Source organism: Heteronotia binoei, chromosome 5, assembly GCF_032191835.1.
Source record: "Heteronotia binoei isolate CCM8104 ecotype False Entrance Well chromosome 5, APGP_CSIRO_Hbin_v1, whole genome shotgun sequence".
Taxonomy (NCBI): Eukaryota; Metazoa; Chordata; class Lepidosauria; order Squamata; family Gekkonidae; genus Heteronotia; species Heteronotia binoei.
In genome coordinates, this window is record NC_083227.1 from 113,414,593 (window position 1) to 113,436,531 (window position 21,939).

At 42.3% G+C, this 21,939-nt stretch overlaps 1 protein-coding gene across 3 annotated transcripts; it reads right to left on the bottom strand.

Moving 5' to 3' along the window:
- Positions 1–1,052: 1,052 nt before the first annotated feature.
- F12 (coagulation factor XII) lies at positions 1,053–18,698 on the bottom strand. 3 transcript variants are annotated; one of them, XM_060240144.1, is made up of 12 exons: positions 18,599–18,698; positions 18,115–18,185; positions 10,183–10,290; positions 9,567–9,701; positions 9,217–9,321; positions 7,362–7,536; positions 5,992–6,092; positions 5,628–5,904; positions 5,383–5,519; positions 4,416–4,559; positions 3,782–3,930; positions 1,053–1,296 (listed from the first exon to the last, which is right to left on the bottom strand). In XM_060240144.1, exons 1-12 carry the CDS (start codon positions 18,694–18,696, stop codon positions 1,141–1,143), a joined length of 1,656 nt encoding a protein of 551 aa, XP_060096127.1. In that variant the 5' UTR covers positions 18,697–18,698; the 3' UTR covers positions 1,053–1,140. The 3 variants fall into 3 exon arrangements, with proteins under 3 accessions (XP_060096127.1, XP_060096128.1, XP_060096129.1); XM_060240145.1 differs by lacking the exon at positions 4,416–4,559; XM_060240146.1 differs by lacking the exons at positions 5,628–5,904; positions 5,992–6,092.
- Positions 18,699–21,939: the final 3,241 nt, after the last annotated feature.

A 21,939-nucleotide genomic window follows, 5' to 3' on the forward strand; every position in this document is an offset into this window, starting at 1 on the left:
ACCAATCCTCATGTCCTCCATCTGCCTGTGTACCTTTCCTTGCCTGCCTGCAAGACCTGCCACTGCCCAAACTCAAAGCCACCTGCAACCATTTCTCTGGTGGCACCAGAAATTATGCACGGCACAGCACAGATGGTAGAGTGCTAACAAGTGAATAGGAGGGGGGTTGCCAGCTCCAGGTTGAGAAATACTTGGAGATTTTAGGGGTGGAGCCTGAGGAGGGTAGAGTTTGTGGAAGGTAAGTTACTTCAATGGAGTATAAAGCCCTAGTTGGTAGTAATGGGTCTTCCTGAAAGCTCTGGACCCTGGGAGCTGCCCACATCAGGGTATGCTAACACCAGACCTGGCCATTTACACATTTCTGTACAGGCTATCTTTCTTTCTCTCCCTCAGCTCCCCCAGAATGGCATAGAGGATGCTCTCCAGAGCACTGGAATATGAGGTGTGCTAGTGCTCTGGGTGGAAGAATAAGGGCAAAGAGAAGACAGGTGGTCAAGACACAGACTTCCAGTGCATGGGAAGAATTAATACCCTTTCAGACTTATTGTAGGGATATTAGTTTTGCTTAAGAGAGCCAGTTTGGTGTAGTGGTTTAGAGCGCGGACTCCAATCTGGGAGAACCAGGTTTGACACCCTACTCCTCCACATGCAGCTGCTGAGTGACCTTGGATCAGTCACAAGTTCTCTCAGAGCTGTTCTCTCAAGAGCAGAACTCTCTCAGGGTGTCTGTTGTGGGGATAGGAAAGGAAAGAAGATTGTAAGCCCATCTGAGGCTCTGAGAGAAGGGCAGGGTATAAATCCAATCTCCTTCCCCTTCTTGCCAAGTGTGAGTTAAAGAGTTAAAAACCCTCCCTTCTTTTGGAATGCCCCTGATATAAATTTGCTTTTTTATAGACTGCCGGAGATCCATCTGGCTTAACCTTCAGTAGCCCAAGTTAGTTTTCAGTAGCCATTTTTTTGGGGAGGGGGGGTGTATGTGAGAAAACAATCCAAGGTGGCACTAGTGCATCTCAGAAAATATAATGCCAACATAAGAATGATCCTAGGCCATATTGCCAGGGGGGTGATTTATTTTTATGATAACATATAGGACTGTACAATGCTCCTTGTCCAGTGAGTGAGTTGGCACTCTCTCATTTGCTAGTGCATTTTGGTTTGGATCCAGTCAAGGTAGTGAGCAACATTAGTGTAGACCCCAGGCTTGTTCTCCTGTGCACAGCCTGTACCCCAGCTGACAATGCCACGAAGGATGGCCTTATTCTGCTCTTCACACACTAGGGGCCCTCCAGAATCTCCCTGCAGCAAAGAGAAGGAAAACAATCAGGATAGTCCAGAACCTACCACTGCCACCACTAAAACCATCACGGTTTGATATTTTATTAGTAGTGTTGGAAGTTTTCCATTTGGCAACTTGAGGGCCTGGTTAGCCTCTCTGCTTTCCAAAGCTCACCCAGTAATTACAAAACTTTTCATGTCCGGTTTTAATAGAAGAAAGAAGAATTTTAGTTAGGATAGGGAAGAACAGTTTGGCAGGGTAAGAGTAACATAGCTGTTACCAAATAGCTGTACTGTAAATTTAATTACAAGTCTAAAACACCTACTCCTAGTCTAGAGGCTATACTATACATGAAGTTGGAGATCAGCGATGAAATTCCTAAGTTCATATTTAGAGACAAAAAACATATATCTATACTAGTGCTGCGGGTTCGAAATGGCCTCACAGGCTGTTGTTAGTCCCAGAAGGGAAAAGGCTAGCACAATAAATGCCCAGTTTTTCAATCTCTACTGGGATTAAAAGTGTACATGTGTGTGTGTTGGAGCGGGTGTATTTCCAATTTTAAAAAATGAAGCAAGGGAAAGAATTAATTAAGGTTTGTAGAATCTTTCGGGATCAAGTGCCGTGTTCTACTGGAGAAAGTTTTCCTTCCAGACGTTTCGTTCTCAGCTTTCATCACACCTCCTCCAGCCTAGAAATAGCAGCTCTCCAGCAGCCCTGGCCCCACTCAATGCACAGCAGCCAAGAAGGTCAGAGCGCCTGCTCCGGCTGCAATGCCACTGAGGATGTTCTCCGCAGCTGAGAACGAAACGTCTGGAAGGAAAACTTTCTCCAGTAGAACACGGCACTTGATCCCGAAAGATTCTACAAACCTTAATGATGTTACCAGCCGTGAAAACCTGAAATCTTTGGAAAGAATTAAGCCCATTGTTCCCCAGTAGTGTGGACCCAATCCATCTTCTTCCTTCCCTTGTAGATGTTTTTCATTGATCCTGATGTCACGTGGATCCCTAACTTAGCTTTTATATGGACAACCCGTAAACTAGAAGTTCCTAACAACCCCAACCTGTCTCCAACCTGACAAACCACCTGCCAAAATTTCTGTATCCAAAATGAGTATCTTCTTTTGGATAACTTGTTGTCAACCACTCTCACAAACTAGTTCAGTGTGACCGCCACTGATAAATCCAACAAGGATGAAATTGTCCACCCAGCATTTGGGTGGATATCGAAGATGGTATACATCCAATCTCCAATTTTGCTTTTCCTGCACAGGCCTTTTTTTTTTTTTTTTTTTTGCAAAGGAAGCTCATCAGGTAAGAAGGGCGGGGGGGGGGACATTTTAACAGTCCATGAACTGGTTTGAATTTCTGGCCAGTAAATGTTATATGGAATTAGGAACATGAGTGAGAAGCCCAAACATACTATAAAAATGCCCAAATGTGGAATGAATAGTGTGTGAGAAGAGCTGGGAGGGGAGTTGAGGAGAATAATATGCACTTGGGTTATCAAATTCATAAGGTCTTGCTAATCTAGAATGATTAAAGGGCTGGAACACTTTCCCTATGAAGAAAGGTTGAAACGCTTGGGACTCTTTAGCTTGAAGAAACGTCGACTGCGGGGTGACATGATAGAGGTTTACAAGATAATGCATGGGATGGAGAAAGTAGAGAAAGAAGTACTTTTCTCCCTTTCTCACAATACAAGAACTCATGGGCATTCGATGAAATTGCTGAGCAGACAGGTTAAAACGGATAAAAGGAAGTACTTCTTCACCCAAAGGGTGATTAACATGTGGAATTCACTGCCACAGGAGGTGGTGGCGGACACAAATATAGCCACCTTCAAGAGGGGTTTAGATAAAAATATGGAGCAGAGGTCCATCAGTGGCTATTAGCCACAATGTATGTGTGTGTGTGTGTGTGTGTGTGCGTGTATATATATACACGCACACACACATATATAAATATAAATATAAATTTTGCCACTATGTGACACAGAGTGGACTGGATGGGCCATTGCCTGATCTAACATGGCTTCTCTTATGTTCTTATCTTCAAGCCCTTCCAAGACATTTGAGGAGGCAGCTTTCCCCTCTCCTCCCCCCCCCCATTTAATCTGCCATTGATCAGGTTATAGCTCCCAGGCACACTAACATAAATACAGAAAAATACTGTGATTGGGAATGGCTAGAATAGCTGAAGTCACAAGTGGAGAAGTTGTACTGGAGAAAGAAGTTTATGAGGAGAAATATAGCATGGCTCTAGGTAACAGTGAAAAATAAAGGGATCTGAAATTTTAGTTGCAGCACTTTGATATGGTTGTGAAGTAAAACATATAGTCAGTGTTTAGCCTTTAGATTGACTGGAATCTCCAGCTGTGGTAGCTAACTGGGAAAATCTACCAGAGCAAATGGCTTGCTCAACCCCAAATCTGGACAGTAGAGAGGAGGGATGCCAGAGATATCCCTGTGTTGCCTTTCCCTTTACTTCCCAATGGACTCACCTGGCAAGCATCACTTCGTCCATCCATGTATCCAGCACACAGCATTTTTAGTGTAACACGAGTCCCATGTACATTATGGGCCTGGCACTGCTCATGAGGAATGACAGGCACATCTGCCTCCTGCAGATACTGTGAAAGCTTGTCAGCTCCTGGAGGGAAAGAACAGGGCCCCAGGAAGGCAGTGTATCAGAACAAAATGTAGTCTGCTTATATCAAAGAGTGCTAAGCATCAGGATTTTATGGTTAGGATGTCATGATTCTCCTTAAGATGGCTGGGACTTATCTAGTTGAAATGATAAGGTCATCTGCATTGACCCTGTAGCTGCAGAAAACACACCTGGATAACAACCACATTTACTGTCTGCCTGCAGACTCATAGTACTGATATGAATGAAACCATCTTGACTCTATAGATGGAAATGATACTGACAGGTTGCAGGCAGTTAGTAGCTTCTTCCGCTTCCTCCAAAACAAATGTCTGAGAAGAGGGGGGCAGAGAGGCCAATGAGAAAGTATCATGCCTTTCATTGCAACAAAAACTGGTAGAGAACATGATGGTGGATTTTAAATTTGGATTTCTATAGAAAGGATAAGGCCCTGTCACCACTTCTTGCTATGACTGCTTCTTTCTCACCTTCATACAGATGTCCCCAACCAGCAATCTGGCACCGACTGCCTTCATCATATTTCTCCATGGAACTGGGCAGGCACACAGGTGAGATGGAGTGTGAAAACTCAGCACAGTGTCCTGGTCCATTCTCCTTCAGTCGTACTAGTGCTAGAGAGAGTGCAGGCATCTAGTTAGGCATCTAGTTAGTCTTTTGGTAAAGTGAACTGGGCACAGGGGAGGGGATTGCTAGAGAGACAGTGAGTGAAAATTGTTACCTATCTTTATGGAGGGTAGTTGGAACTTGAAACGGACTAAAGAGAAACACCACCACCACCAGGCATATAAATAGGCTTCTGGCATGGCCAAAATCCTGCATTGTACTTTCTGTCTGTGATTGTATAGCATGGATTAGAACCTTGTGGTTTTGTTAAGACAGGAACCAGCTCATCCGTTGACCTACCTTTGATCCTAGTATAACCCAATGGTTGAGATCCTTTGGACTCAAGAAAGGTTAAGGAAAGGCATTTCTGGCCGGGCCTAGATGGTATAGAGCAGGGGTGGCCAAACTTGCTTAATGTAAGAGCCACATAGAATAAACGTCAGATGTTTGAGAACCACAAGACATGAATGTCAGATGTTTGAAAGCCACAAGACAAGACAAGGAAGGAAGGAAGGAAGGAAGGATGATAGATAGATAGATTGTGGGAGGGAAAGAAAGCAACTTGCTTGACGAAGAAGTGATTTAAAGAGAGAAATGCCTTCTCCAAGATGGCCAATGGGGTGATGGAAGCTTTAAGAGCCACACAATATATGTAGAAGGCCCACATGTGGCTGCTGACCCACAGTTTGACCACCCCTGGTATAGAGAGACCCAAAAGATGGTTCATAAAGAAGTTGGGCACAGGATGTTCTATGGGTGTCCAGAGCACAGGCACAGATTGCTACTCCATGTGTGTGTGTGGGGAGGAGACATACAAGAACAGGCTCTCACCAATGTCATTGTGCTTGTTGATCGCAGAGTAGTTCTCATGCAGTTGATATCCCTGTACTTGAAATTTTATGGAACCTTTGGTGGTGACATTGTAGATGGTCTGGCCCAGCACAACTGAAATTTGGGAGACAGCTGGCCTAGAGTACAGAATCTTTGATCAGTAGAGCCCTCTACCATCAGATCTGGGTGCTATAGATTTTCTATCAGGCCTTTTAGCAGTTCTGGGAAACAATAGTAAAACTTGCCTTCTCTCCAGACAATGTGCAGCAGTCAGGATCCAGCAGGAATCAATGAGGCTCCCTCCACAGAACTGCTCCCCCACATACATGGCAGCCATGTAAGGATGGGCATCAGAATGCGCTACCATGCCTCCCGCTACACGACTTCTCTGGGAGGCAGTCTTTGTATAACGTTGTCCACATACTGGAGCTGAGCCAGCACTGGACTGGGTATTATTGGTCCTGTCTGGAGACTCCGTCACTGATTCCATGTGCTTTCCCTCATTCATTGTACTCTCACTAACTGCAGAGAAAGCAGCATAGCTCATTCATTTCTGGTTCATTCACCCACACCTCATTCATTTTACCCAGAGAAAATGGCATGCCTTACCGTTAGTGTGGGGATAACAATGGGGGACATTGCAGAATCCCCAGCTGAGCTGCTTATCTCGCAACACGTAACACCACGGCTGGCTGTCATTATCAGGGTTTCTGCATGAGCAAAGTGTCCAATTCTGTCTCAAACAAGATGTGCACTCAGCAAGTCTTATCCCATCCATCATTTGTTTTTTTTGGTGCCCTACCCCTTGGGTGCAGTTCTGGCTGTTACCACCCCTGGAATTTCGCGCCAGTCAGATGGCTCTATCACATCCCTCTTACTTTTCTTACACTATTACTTGGTATCAATGTTTCCTCTAAGGTTAGTTAGCATGAGCTAGCTCACAGATTTTTAGCCTCCAGCTCACACATAGATCAGGAAGGATGACCTCAGAGTACACTAATTTATGCAGTAGTTCACAACTTTAATGCCAGTAGCTAACAAAGTAGAATTTTTGCTCACAAGACTCTACAGCTTAGAGGGAACATTGCTTGTAGGGTTGCCAAGTCTAATTCAAGAAATATCTGGGGACTTTGGGGGTGGAGCCAGGGGACTTTGGGGGTGGAGCCAGGAGACATTGGGGGTGGATCCAGGAACAGGGGTGTGACAAGCATAATTGAACTCTAAGGGAGTTCTGGTCATCACATTTAAAGGAACAGCACACCTTTTAAAATTTCTTTCTTCCATAGGAAATAATGAAGGATAGGGGCACCATCTTTTGGGGCTCATAGAATTGGACCCCCTGGTCCACTCGTTTTGAAACTTGGGGGGTATTTTGGGGAGAGGCACTAGATGCTATACTAAAAATTCAGTGCCTCTACCTCAAAAAATAGGGCCCCCCAGAGCCCCCAATACCCACAGATCAATTCCCCATTATTCCCTATGGGAATCGTTCTCCATAGGGAATAACAGAGTGCCCAGTAGACATTTCCCTCCCCCCACCATGCTTTCTAAAGTGGGGGGGGGGCTCCAAACTAGGGAATCCCCTGCCCCCTCCCTCTCTCACACACACAAATACTTACTGGATCTTGTTCCTGCAGAACTTTACTTGCTATGAAAACGAAAGCAAAACAAAGGGAGGGGCCGTTCTCCGACAAAACTGTTACTGGCCCTTTCCCATGAAGCCCTTCCTGTTTCCTGCTTCCTGCTCAGCCTTAAAGGCACACATTTTAAAAAACGGACCTGTTTGCAGGTTTCTAAATCTGCAGGAGCTCTAAAACGACATGGTGACTGTGGGGGCAGGGCTTCCCCCACCGGCCAGCTGGCTGGGGGCGGGGGGGGGAAGCCTGTAAAAATGGGGGATCCCCCGCTGGGACCTGGGGATTGAGAAGCCTAATTGCTTGGTATATATGCCCACTCGCTACATTAAAAACACAGCTCACCTGCAGAATGCATGCGACCCCAAACCTAGACTGGCAGCATTTTCCAAAGTGTTGCTGGAGAACTCATGAAACAGAATGGGAGAGTCCCAAGGCAGGCAGGGCTCCCCTAAGGAAGTGCTTTGAGCAATACCTCGGTACAGATGCCCATTCCCACTGTAGCAGGTGTGAGAGTGATCTAGGGAGCAAGAAGGCCAGTTATTAAAACTAGCAGGGGCTGTAGAAGAAAATGCTTATGAACCCCGTACTTGCCCTTTCCCAAGAAGACAGCCTCTTCTCACTTCCATGTTGTTAAGAACATAAGAAAAGCCCTGTGGAATCTAGGACCAGTAGGCCAGGTAGGCCAGGTAGGTAGGTGGCCACTTAGGGTGCTACCAGGCCTCAGTGGTGGCCAGCAGTCTCCCCCTCTCCATGTGTGCCCCACTGCCCCTGGTGCCCCTTCCCTGCCACGGTGGTGCTTGCCCTTGCCACCCACCTCTCCACCGCCCTCCTTTGCCTTGCTGCACACCGCCCTGCTGACCCCACTCAGCCTATCCGGGTGACCCATGAAGGCCGGGCATGGGTGGCATGGCAGTGGGTGCACTTGGAGGCACTTGGTGCCATGCCACCAGCTGCCGCTGTGCTTGCCCTCACCACCACAGGCATGGAGGTGGCCAGCGGCCAGGGCACCAGAAACCCTGGCACTGGCCCTGGCTGGATCAAATCAATGGACCATCTAGTACAGCATCCTGTCTCACACAGTGGCTGACCAGTTCCTTTGGAGGGCCAACAACAGGGCATAGAGGCAGAGACCTTTCCTGATGTTGTCTCCTGGCTCTGGGATTCAGAGGCTGACTGCCTCTGAACATGGAGGTGCCCCTCAGTCACTTCAGCTAGTAGCCACTGCTAGACTTATCTTTCATGAATTTACCTAACCCCCTTTTAAAACTGTCTATTTCTGTGGCCATAACTACATCCTCTGGCAGCTAATTCCACATTTTAATCACTCTTTGTCTAAAAGTATTTTCTTTTGTCTGTCCTGAATCTACTGTCCACCAGTTTCATTGGATTCCCTGAAGTTTTGGGAGCGGGAGAAAAATGTTTCTTTGTCAATTCTCAGTACCCCATGCACAATGTTCCCTCTATCATGTCCCCCTTGAGTTGTCTCAACTCGAAAGAGGCTGTGGCTCAACAGAAGAATGCTTCAGTTTTTTCTGTCTACAGTTAAAGGATCTGAAACAGCAGAAAGTGAAATATCTTTTTCTGTATGAAACCAGGGAGAGTCACTGCCCACCACAATATGCAGTACTGAGCTGGATGAACCAATGGTCTGAACTCAGCAGAAGGCCCAAACTAGACAAGATGCTGAGACTTCCCAGCATTTTAAAAAATGCACATCAGGAATGTGGAGTCCAGATTGAGATCAGGATCACGTGCATGAGAAAGGGCAGTTTAAGACACCCCCATCACCTCCCAATTGAAATGCCTCTGAGTAGCCATGATTCCTCCCGTTGTGATAAACATCCAAAATAAGCTATACATATCATTTGAGTTAATTTACCCAATAATTTCCCCAACCTAGGCAACTGTTGCCTTTGTAGGGTTTCCAGCTTCCAGGTGGTGGCTGGAGATCTCCTAGGATTACAACTGATCTCCAGACAAGACAGATCAATTCACCTGGAGAAAATGGCTACTTTGGAATAGTAGTTTCTATGGCATTATACCCCACTGAAGTCCCTCTTCTCCACACTCCACCCTCCTCAGGCTCTACCCCCAAAATCTCTAGGTATTTCCCAACCTGGAGCTGGCAACCCTATGCCTAGGTGTCAGTTATATACATAAACATTTCTAACTTCTGGAGGGTGGAGGATAGTCTTACCTATATCACATAGTGGTCCAGAAAACCTTCCAGGACAACCACAGACCCAGCCTTGCTTCAGCATTATGCAGTGACCTCCATTCAAACAAGGGTTTGTTGTACATGCTGTGAATCAAAGGGGGGGGGGGATGAATCTACTATAGTGATCAAGTTCAAGAACCATTTAAGTTGAGAATACACCAAGCAAGATTTTCCTTAATAGCCAAGTATAAATTACTCCTTTTTATGTCTCATCTCTGATGATCCTGACCCATTAACCAAGGAAAAATTGTGTCCCTCCAGCTCCACTTATTATGAGATTTCCCCATTCATCTTCCCTAATGCTGGCACTATTCTCTTCTGTATCTGACCCTTTCCATACACGGGCTTGCAAACAATCTTCTTCTTTCCAGCACAATGGCATTCCTCCAGCCCAGCAGGTTGATATGACAGCCAGGTCTCCTTTTCTCCAATGTGCAGGCGCCCCGGAGATTCAAAGCAGCTTTCTGCAAAGCAAGATTACAGGTGATACAGGGACTTACACAATGCAACTTGGCCTCTGGAGACAAAAAGCAACTGTTGCAGCTTCTCATTTATAGCAATGAGATTGCTTTGTCCACCAACACATGACAAATCCCAAGGTTCCTCAGAACTGCCAATACTACCTCATGGCCATTAAAAGCTTAATTTGGCCAGTTTGGCACTAGGAGAATAAGATAGGAGTGTCAAACCTGATGATGGGGCTATGAAGTCCAGCGGAACACAATTACAATAGAGGAACAGCTCTTAGCCATTCCATTTGGTGTATGGCAGACTGAGGTCTTGGCCCCATGGAGAAAGATGATGATAGCAAATTTGCCCTTGTGCAAAGACAAAGGTAGTTATTGGTGGTGTTCATAATTTGTTTTGTCAGATTACTGAACCATCATTATTAGGCTATCAAGGAGTCATGTAGGGGTCATAATTCCAGGATTCAGCCTCTATTACCTTTCTCACAATGTTTCCCATAGAAACCAGGATTACAGATGCAATGAAACCCAGTGCGTCGAGCTTCACAGACAGCACCATTTTGGCATGGGTTAGGATCACAGTGTCCTGAAAAAAGAGGGGTAAGAGTCAGACATGCAGACAGGCAAGAAGTCTCAGGATTTTGGCTATGTGGACACCTCTGCAAGAATTAGGCACCACACATCATTGGTCAGCACTGCTGACCACATGAATGACTATAAGAACTTTACAGCTTTAAAAAGTTTTATTGGTTTCAAAAAAAGGTGGAAGGATAGAAATAGGGGAAAGAAAAGTGTAAAAGCACAATACATTCTGACCTCATTTTGTATAAAATACTTAAAAAAAACCAAGTATGATTCTATAATATTTTCTTTACATAAATTGTCCCATATTATTTTGTCTAAACTGTATATAATCCATGTTAAAATTTTATAGTAAAAGTTTTTTGTTATTATCTAATAGTTTTGACAATTCCTGTAAAGGTAAATTTTATAATATAAAATACAGGAAAAAAGCAAAAGAAATCCGTTCACACCAGAGAATCTTAAGAGTCTTGAGTATCCAACCAAGCATACAATTTCACCAAATATTTTCTTGCTTCTTCTTTAGATTTCCCAGCCATCAGCTGGGATAGAAAGTCCAGCTCTGCTGACTCTAGAACTTTTCCCACCAAGTCCATTTTCATGGGAATTTCCTGCGATTTCCATCTCTTCACCAGAAGGATCCTAGCTGCTGTAATAAAGTGTGCCAACAAATGTCTCATCTCTTTAGAGTAGTCCTCAGGAAATATGTTCAATAAAAAATAATTCTGGTTTGAAATGGATCTGAGTCTTCATAATTTTCTGTAACATTTCATGCACCATTTTCCAATAGTCTTTCACCATCTCACATGTCCACCACATATGGTAAAAGGTGCCAATCTGTTTAGCACATCTCCAACATTTGTTAGGCATATTAGTATAAATCTTACACAATTTCTGTGGTGTCAAGTACCATCTATAAAACATCTTGTAAAGATTTTCTTTGAAGGCTACTGACCTAGTTAATTTAAGATTAAGCTTCCACAGTCTCCCATTCTTCTAATGTAATATTATAACCAAAAATTTTTGCCCATTGAACCATACAGTCCTTTACAACTTCATCTTGTGTCTTCATTTGAAGTAAATATGCATATAGTTTGGAGATTAACTTTTCTTGTGGACCCAAGAGTATTTTGTCAAATATGTATTGTTCTGTATTAAAACCTGTTGCCTTCTCTTTAGCATATCGGGATTCAACTTGCATTCTCAGCCACCAATTCATTTTAATATCCATTTTTTCCAATTCTTCTTTAGTTTTCAATTGATTATCTTTTCCCAGCAAATCATCATACCTATAGTACTGATTTGATTTTAAAAGATTTGGATGTGTAAATGCTTCTACTGGTGAAACCCATCTTGGAATTTTTTGATAAGTTCTAGTCTTTAACCATGACCACGTATGATACAAAGATTTTCAAAACCAGTGGTCCCTAAAATAGGAGTGTCCTTCAAGTCTTTGATACCACAAATATGCATGCCATCCCATAGTCAAATCATGTCCTTCTAACAACAATTGTCTCTTGTTGTTCAACAATATCCAGTCTCTTAGCCAAAGAAGTACAGATGCTTTATAATACAATTGCCAGTCTGGAAGGTCCATACCTGCTCTTAATTTAGAGTCCTGCAATGTCTTTAGTTTAATTCTAGGTTTTTTGCCTTGCCACACATATTTAGCAACCATCTTGTTTAGTTCTTGAAAAAAATCCACTATTTAAAAATATTGGAATACTTTGAAACAGAAATAATAACATTGGTAAAATATTCATCTTTATCAAAGCTATTTTTCCCCTTAAAGATAAATTCAGATCATGCCATTTTTCCAGATCTTTTTTTATTTAAGTAGTTTATCATAGTTATCTGCTTTTAAGTTGCTACACCTGTTTGAAATAACAACACCTAGATATTTAATTCTTTTTTCATACAAAAATCCTGATTTTTGCTGGAAGGATTGAATTTGTTCCATTGTCATATTCTTTGTCAAAAATTTTGTTTTATGATAATTAAACTTTAAGCCTGCCCAATAATCAAATTGTTTGATTTTGTTTATAAGACCATCTATTGAGTCCATTGGTTGTTCAAGTATAAAAACTAAGTCATCAGCAAAGGCTCTGAGTTTATATTGTTCATCTTTTAGCCATCTTCACTTATTTGATTGTTCAATACTTCTAAAGATAAAATAAAAAGTACAGTGGACAGCTTTGTCTTGTACCTTTTCGAATGTTAATTACATCTTTTAGTTCACCATTCACTGTCACCTTAGCCTTTTGTGAGGAATATATTGCTTCTACCGCTCTCAAAAAGTTTTCACCACATTCCATGCCTTTCAGCTGCTGTAACATAAAATGCCAACGAACATTATCAAAGGCCTTCTCAGCATCTAAACAAATTAAAGCCAGTTGCTTCTCTGGGTGGTTCTCATAATATTCCAAAATATTACAAATTGTTCTGACATTGTCTTTCAAATATCTTTTAGGAAGGAATCCTGCTTGATCATGGTGTATTATGGATTGTAAAACTTTCTTCAAACGTTGTGCCAATATTGCAGCAAAAATTTGTAATCCACATTTAAAAGGGAAATTGGACGATAGTTTTTAATATCTTACAAATCATTATCTTCTTTCGGAATCAAAGATATTGTAGCTTCTTGCCATGAAACTGGAATTTGGCTCTCCTCTTGAAACTTTTCAATACGACGTTTAAATGGTGAAAGTAAAGACTCTTCATAAGCTTTGTAAAATTCTGCAGGTAATCCATCTGGACCTGGAGTTTTACCATTCTTCTGAGATGTCATTGCTTCTCCAAGTTCCCTTATTGTTATTGGCTCATTCAAAACTTTTTGTTGTTCTTCTGTAAATTTGCTGAGGTTATTTTGAGTAACATATTCTTCTAAGTCTATTTTATGAACTTGCTTGTCTTCATATAATTTTTTATAAAATTGTTGCACAATTTGATGTATTTCTTGCTTTTGAGTTTTCTCTCTGTTATTCTCATCTCTCAATATTGTAATTATTCTTTTAGCCTTTTCTTTTTTCATCTTGTAAGCCAGCCACCTTCCAGGCTTATTGGCATGTTCAAAGACATTTTGTCTAGCGTACCTTAATTTAATCTCCACTTCTTCCATAAGAATTAAATTCAATTTATGTTGTGTTTCTTTCACCTTTTTTTGGAATTCATATTTTGTTGGTTGTTTTTTAAGGTTCTTTTCAGCTTCTCCAGCTTGTGACATTAAATTTTGAAAATTTTCAGTTCTTTCTTTTTTTTCTTGATACTATATCTAATTGCAAGACCTCTATAAAAAACTTTAGCAGTGTCCAAACTACTTGCATCTTTACCTCTTGTGTTATATTCTGTTTGAAAAAAGATTCCATTTCCACTTTGGATTCTTTAAGAAAGTCTTTATCTTTCAAAACTGAAGTATTTAACTTCCATGATTTCCTCATCCGTGAGCCTTTTAATTATATCATTACAGGGCTATGATCTGAAATGATTCTTGTTTGAATTTCTATATTCACGGCTGTGCCGTCTCTATAGAAGGGGTGCCACCACATCCGGCTGTGCTCGCAGCTCCTTCCGGCGTCATCTGAGGAACGCCCTTTGTGCCAGTGGAGCCACAGAGATTCCATCATGGTGAGCTTGAGAGGGGCTGAGGAGGGGACAAGGGAGGCCGACCGCCTGGGAAGGTGGGTCAGGGGCCGGAGAGGGGGAAGCGTGTCCCAGGCTGTCCTTTCCGCCCCGTCCTCGCCTCCCAGGATTGGTCCTCTTTTGCAGCGTGGGGTCCCGGAAGAGGGTGAGCTGGCAAGTGTGTTGAAGAAGCAAAGGGCGGGGGGGGGGGGGGGTCCTGTGCCCCTCTCGGAAAAAAAAAAGAATTTCTATGTTCACTAAATTTTTGATCAGACTTGCAGAAAGCCAACACATATCAATTCTTGACCAAGTTTGGTGACTAGAGGAATAGTAAGTAAAATCTTTGCATTTGGAATATCTTGTTCTCCATGCATCCACCAAATCCATTTCTTCTGCTAATTTCCAAAAACTTGTAGGTAGCTGAAGACCTTTACTTTTCATCTGTTATGCATTTTTTTTATCCAGTAGTCTGTCAGAAACAGCATTGAAGTCTCCTATTAGACAATATGCTACATACTCCAAATTTGATAATTTATGACGCAAATCTTGAAAAAGTTTCTCTTGATGATCATTTGCATAAATATTTGCAAGTAAAAAATTTTTTATTATCCACTGTGATTTCCACTAATAAAATTCTTCCATCTTCAGAAACAAATTGCAGTTGTGGGTTAAATTTATCTTTAATATATATTGCCAGTCCCCTTTTCTTATACGCATCTGTTGCTGTGAATAAATTACCAAGTGTTTTATTTTTCAAATAATGTTGATCTTTAGTTAGAATATGTGTTTCTTGTAAAGAAATTATGTCCATTTCCATTTTTCCAAATATCTAAATGTCTTTCTCCTTTTAGCAGGAGAATTCAGTCCATTCACATTAATTGAAGTTATTGAAGCCATTATGGGTTTTGATTATCATTATCCTTCTTATCTTTTTTGGAGTGCTGTCTTGTATGGTATCTCCGTGGTTCATTTGGATCTTCTTCACCTGAGTTTTCTTCCTCCTCCTCCTCCTCATCTTTCTTTTCTTTGCTTTCTTTTTTCTTCATTCTTTCAAAAAAAATTTGAACTTTAAAAATTGAGTTGATTCTATATCTGTTCTCCTGGTACGTAAAAAGACGACCCTCTGGCATTAGCCACATGTAGGGTATTTCTCCTCCTCTCAAAAGATCTGTTAATGCTTGATATTCTCTCCTCCTTTGTCTCACAGGCCAAGGAACCTCTCTTAGAATTTTCACCACATTTCCAGCTATCATCATTGGTCTATCTCTTACTTGTTTCAAAATGTCATCTTTAGTCTTCTTTCTTGAACATCTCAAATGAACTTCACTAGGTAATTTATTTCATCTGGTATAACTCAATGGCACCCACTTAACTTGATCAAATTCTTCTTCCATCCTCTGAGGAGTCACCTGTAAGATTTCAGTCAAGGCTTCACTTAACATTTTCTGTAGGTCTTCATTTTTCTCTTCTAGTATGTTTTGAAACCTCAGCATATAAGCAGCTTTATCTACTTCCAGCTGCAAGAGTCTAGAGTCCTGTATACTCTGTTCTTTTCCCAGATATTCCACCTTTTGAATATTCTCCGTCACCTGACCCTCTAATACTTTTAAGACTTTATTGGTCTCAGCTGTCTGTCTGCTATTCTCCAAAAGCTCTTGTTTAATCTCTGCCATCTGTTCATCAATATTGTCTACTTTACTTGTCAGCCGAGTAACAGCAGTCATTAAAGTAGTTTGCAGTTCTTTCATGTCTCCTTGCATGGTTGTAAACTTCCCTGGACCGGTTGGAGTACTGGGTGAAAGAAATGGTGACTTGCCTTCTTTGATATCATTTTTGACAGTTTCTTTGGGCACAGTCCCGGCTTTAGTTTCCATACTTATTAAATTAAGTACACTCACAGCCACAAGTTCAATAAGGCTTCTTCAACGTTTGTTTTAAAACTCTGTGTTCCTGTTTGCAACAGAAAGGCTAATCTCCTCCAAACACTGCCCTTATTATGAGATAGTTCTAAAAAAAGAAAACAACCTTCTAGCATCTATAAACAATTTGTGGTAACCCAAAACAATGCTAAGAATAATAGTAAACACAACTTTTCAGTTCACCACACTAGATAACCAATAGACAAAACTATCCAGTTCACTACAAACACAGCAATTCACGGTCCAATGTCTTCCAGCAATGCTGATTCAGATGCAGCCCAGCTCACCACCACGACTTTCAAATATTTCCAAAGTTCAACAGCTGCAAAGTATAAATTTGTAATCCAAGGCTGAATGCCCTATTTGTAATTCCACAAATGAGACCCAAAATTAAACCACAGACCAATAATCCAAACAAAAGATAGAGCAAACCAACAAATCCAAAAGTAAGATAAAAAAATAATAAAGAATGATAAAAAATGGGGAAAATCCCCCTATTTGGTGATACACAAAAAAAAAAAAAAAATAAAAGGTGCATAAAAAGGAAAATCCAAACCTTAAAATATTTAAACCATGGCAAATCTTGTCAAAAAAATAATCCAACCACAGATGAACAAAAGGCAGTGAGAGAGAAAAAAATAAAAGCCAGTTTAAAAAGATATATTCATATCATCCACAGGAAAAGATAAAAATCCAATTTGGAAGTTTGTCAGAATAGTCTTCTTAAAGCCAAAAATCCCACAATGCCTTATAAATCAATATCAGGTACTCACCAGTTTTTAAAATTTCACATCCTTGTTTATTTGACAGCAAGCATCTTTCCCCAAGTCCAAAGAATTTTTCTCCCCCAAAAGGGTTTGAAATAGATCATTCTCTTATAAAGATATAAATTGGTATACTCTGATGCAGGCATCTTCAATGATCAGGTTAGGCAGAAACTTTTACAAGCCTTTAAAGAGAATGAGGGAGAGTTCCCCCCCCCTTAGGGGAGGGACGGTGGGTCAGTGGTAGAGCATCTGCTTGGTAAGCAGAAGGTCCCAGGTTCAATCCCCGGCATCTCCAACTAAAAAAGGTCCAGGCAAATAGGTGTGAAAAACCTCAGCTTGAGACCCTGGAGAGCTGCTGCCAGTCTGAGTAGACAATACTGACTTTGATGGACCCATGGTCTGATTCAGTATAAGGCAGCATCATATGTTGGGGGAGGGACGGTGGCTCAGTGGTAGAGCATCTGCTTGGGAAAGCAGAAGGTCCCAGGTTCAATCCCTGGCATCTCCAAAAAAGGGTCCAGGCAAATAGGTGTGAAAAACCTTAGCAGGAGAGCCGCTGCCAGTCTGAGAAGACAATACTGACTTTGATGGACCAAAGGTCTGATTCAGTATAAGGCAGCTTCATATGTTCATATGTTCTCAGTCTTTTGCCTTGGAATCTGCTTCACTCTTGATTCTCCTTTTTCCTGCTTCTCAACGACATTACCCATCCAGAAAATAGTATAAAAACAGGACACTTACATCAATAGAGAAATCAATGTCACTTATCTTGAATTTGCCAAGCTTGAAGATCCAGAATGTAGAGTGTAGAAAGGGGAAAGAAGAAACCAGTGGCTGACCCTCTTGCCATTTAAAAATGGCGATCAGAGCGATGAGGCTAGAGAAAAACGGGATGGGGGGCAGCCGCCTCTGCTGGCACTCCCGATCTGCCGTTTCAATTCCCCTGCCTTCTGGGATCCTTCCTGGACCCCAGAGTCAAGTTATCCTTCGGGGGCGACCCCTCAATGCATCGATTTGAAAGCAGCTCAGGATGCGACGGTCTGAGCTGCTTTCAATGTCACGTCGCTGAAACCAGAAGTCTCAACCATAAGAACTTTAAAAGTCCTTTGCTGGATCAGACCAATGGTCCATCTTGTCCAGCATCTTGCTTCACACTGTGGCCAATCAGTTGCTCAGGAAGGCCAACAAATGGGGGGCATGGTGACCAAGGCCTTCCCATGACATTGCCTCTCAGCACTGGTAGTCAGATTTACTGCCTCTCAATGGGGAGATTTTCTTAGTGACTTACCAAATTTAGCCACAACCAGACCAAGGATGAGAGTGCATGGATACCTTAACTCTGCTACTGGAAGTGACTGACAGCCCCATTAAGACATAGATTTCACAGAGTAAGGTTCTTGTTCTGGACCAAGTACATAAAATCTATATGTTGGAGTGGAGGACTGGAGGTCAAAAATCCTACAGCGGAGATCTTTCCCTTATACCAGCTGCAAGCAGATTGGCTTCTTCCCACCACTGACTCACCTCTTGGCCTCTCCTGTTTTTCACAGTACCTCCGTTGTCGGTCTCGGTCATAGTTCTCTGTGGTGGCACACCTGATATGGAAGAATCTGAGAGTCAGCAAACCAGTACTTGGAAGCTGGACCTATGCTGAAATGTAAAGTTGCATGTGATTACTTCCCCATACATCTCAAATGCAGGTCTGGCCAGGCTGTTATTGTCCCCTCTTCCCTCACAGTATGCTTTAGAGGGCCAGGCCTCTGTAAGAGCATGTGCTTTGCTTGCAAAAGATCCCAAATTCAATCCCTGACATCTCCAATTTAGAACAATCCATGAGCAGCACTGGGAAAGACTTTAATCTGCCTAGAGGTCAGGAGGACTGCCACCAATCAGAGTAGACAATACTGAGCTAGATGGACCAACGGAATGACTCAGTATAAGGCAGCTTCATAGGCTGATATGCTCGAGTATCAGTCCCCACTCTCCATCCTACACAAGAGATGCTTACCAGGCCTCAGGATCAGCAAAGCTGCCTGGGAGGCAGGAATAGTGCATTTCACGCTGGTAGCGAAAAGGGAAATGGCAGAGCTCCTCACTGGAAACCATCTCTGCAAGGCAAAAGTAGATGAACTGCTTAGAGTTAGGGTTATGCATGCAGTGTCAAAAAGGAATATAAAATCCAACATATGGTTGTTCCATTCCTTCTGCTTTTGCTTACCTCCATGTACGCTGGAAGTGAGATAATCTAATGGAATAATAAGAATCTAATGGAATTATTCTTAGGGTGATGATAGGCAGGCCTGCAATCTAAGGGTACAACTGGGCAAAGAGCATTGTAAGCAAACTGAAGTGGCCTAAAATCTAAAATTTAGGGTCTGGATTTCTATTCCTCATAGCATTATCTTATTAAAATTCACACCCACAAATGAAAAACTGCAAGCTTATCAAACACAGTAATAATGTTTAAGTAGGTGATTGACAGTGCAGAGTTACTAAGTCCATTGTAGTTAAAGGGTTTGGGAACATGTAACTGTGCTAAGGAGGCCTGAGACCTCTAATTGTTGGAGGTGTAGCAGTAATGTAGAATGGAAATTCTCTAAAACTGTATCCAAGAAAAGGCTGGTTTTTCAGATATGTGAAAGAAATACAAAGGATGCAGGCCTAGTGACAGAGCTGAGCATATTGTCCACGTATGTTTTTGTAGCAGAACAGCTTTAATGACAGGGGCACTTTCTCCTCAGACGTCCCTTATTGGCTTGCAACCTTGTCAGGAAGCTGGGGCAGAAAGCTGTTTCTTGCATCTCTCTTTTGCCTATTTGGTAGCATACCACTGCCCCTAGGTCTTGAAATCCCCCCCTTCTTTCCTTGGTGCATCCCAGGGATGCCAAATGGAAATTTGGTACATCCCAATGCCAATTTCCTTGGTACATCCCAATGCCAGATGGGAATTTTTGCATTAGCATGCCAGTAGTAAGGCAGTTGACTCAGCCTTCCATCCTTCCGGGGTCAGTAAGATGAGTACCTAGTTTGCTGGGGGTAAAGCGTAGATGACTGGGAAAGGCAATGACAAACCACCTTGTAAAAAGTCTGCCGTGAAAACATTGTAATGTGACATCACACCAGAGTCGGAAACAACTGGTGCTTGCACAGGGGACTACTTTTTAGTAAGGCAGTAGAATAAAGTAGGAATCCAGTGCTACCTTTAAGTCCAACAAAGTTTTATTCAGAATGTAAGCTTTCGTATGCATGCATACTTCATCAGACAATGGAATGGGGTATAGTGAAAAGAGCTACATATGGCTGGTGGGCAGTGGTTAAAAATGCAAAATAATATCAAGTCAGAATCCAATGGCAAAAAAGTAGTAAGGCAGTGTGAGTAAGGATGTGTGCAGGCTCTTTAGTTAAACAATTTTATTACTACAAGGCACAACTCATGGTAATTACAAAACAGATCTAGGTACAGCTAAGCACATAAAAGAAAGGTTATTGGCTAATTAACTTACAATCCTTGAACCAGCCTAGGATGGAAGCTGGCAGTTAATTGCATAGTGCATCCCCCAGGGTAAGAACATAAGAACATAAGAGAAGCCATGTTGGATCAGGCCAATGGCCCATCCAGTCCAACACTCTGTGTCACACAGTGGCCCAAAAAAATTATATCTATATATCTAAATATATATATATGCACACTGTGGCTAATAGCCACTGATGGACCTCTGCTCCATATTTTTATCCAATCCCCTCCTGAAGCTGGCTATGCTTGTAGCCGTGGCAGTGAATTCCACATGTTAATCACCTTCTGGTGAAGAAGTACTTCCTTTTATCCATTTTAACCCGACTACTCAGCAATTTCATCGAATGCCCACGAGTTCTTGTATTGTGAGAAAGGGAGAAAAGTACTTCTTTCTCTACTTTCTCCATCCCAAGCATTATCTTGTAAACCTCTATCATGCCACCCCGCAGTCGACATTTCTCCAAGCTAAAGAGCCCCAAGCGTTTTAACCTTTCTTCATAGGGAAAGTGTTCCAAACCTTTAATCATTCTAGTTGCCCTTTTCTGGACTTTCTCCAATGCTATAATATCCTTTTTGAGGTGCGGCGACCAGAACTGCACACAGTACTCCAAATGAGACCGCACCATCGATTTATACAGGGGCATTATGATACTGGCTGATTTGTTATCAATTCCCTTCCTAATAATTCCCAGCACAGCGTTGGCCTTTTTTATTGCAAATGCAGACTGTCTTGACATTTTCAGTGAGTTATCTACTATAACCCCAAGATCTCTCTCTTGGTCAGTCTCTGCCAGTTCACACCCCATCAAGTTGTATTTGTAGCTGGGATTCTTGGCCCCAATGTCCATAACTTTGCACTTGGCCACGCTGAACCTCATCTGCCATGCTGACGCCCACTCACCCAGCCTCAACAGATCCCTTTGGAGTGCCTCACAATCCTCTCTAGTTCTCACCACCCTGAACAATTTAGTGTCATCTGCAAACTTGGCCACTTCACTGCTCACTCCCAACTCCAAATCATTTATGAACAAGTTAAAGAGCATGGGACCCAGTACCGAGCCCTGTGGCACCCCACTGCTTTACCGTCCTCCACTGCGAAGACTGCCCATTTATACTCACTCTCTGTTTCCTATTAATCAGTCAGTTTTTGATCCACAAGAGGACCTGTCCTTTTACTCTATGACTCTCGAGCTTTCTAAGGAGCCTTTGATGAGGAACTTTATCAAAAGCTTTCTGTAAGTCAAGGTAAACAACATCCATTGGGTCTCCTTTGTCCACATGTTTGTTCACCCCCTCAAAGAAATGTAACAGGTTAGTGAGGCAAGTCTTCCCTTACAGAACCCATGCTGAGTCTTCCTCAATAACCCGTGTTCATCAATATGCCTACTCATTCTGTCCTTGATAATGGTTTCTACCAACTTTCCCGGTATTGAAGTCAGACTGACTGGCCTGCAATTTCCCGGATCTCCTCTGGAACCCTTTTTAAAGATGGGGGTGACATTTGCTATCTTCCAGTCCTCAAGAACGGAGGAAAATTTCAATAAAGGTTACAGATTTTTGTTAGAAGATCCACAAGTTCAACTTTGAGTTCTTTCAGAACTCTTGGATGTATGCCATCCGGACCTGGTGACTTATTAGTTTTTAATTCGTCTATCAGTTGTAGAACCTCCTCTTTTGTCACCTCAATCTGACTCAGATCTTTCAACAACCCTTCCAAAATTAGTGGTTCTGGAGCGGGCAAACACTTCTCATCTTCCACAGTGAAGATGGAGGCAAAAAATGCATTCAGCTTCTCAGCCATTTCCCTATCCTTCTTCAGTAATGCTTTTACCCCT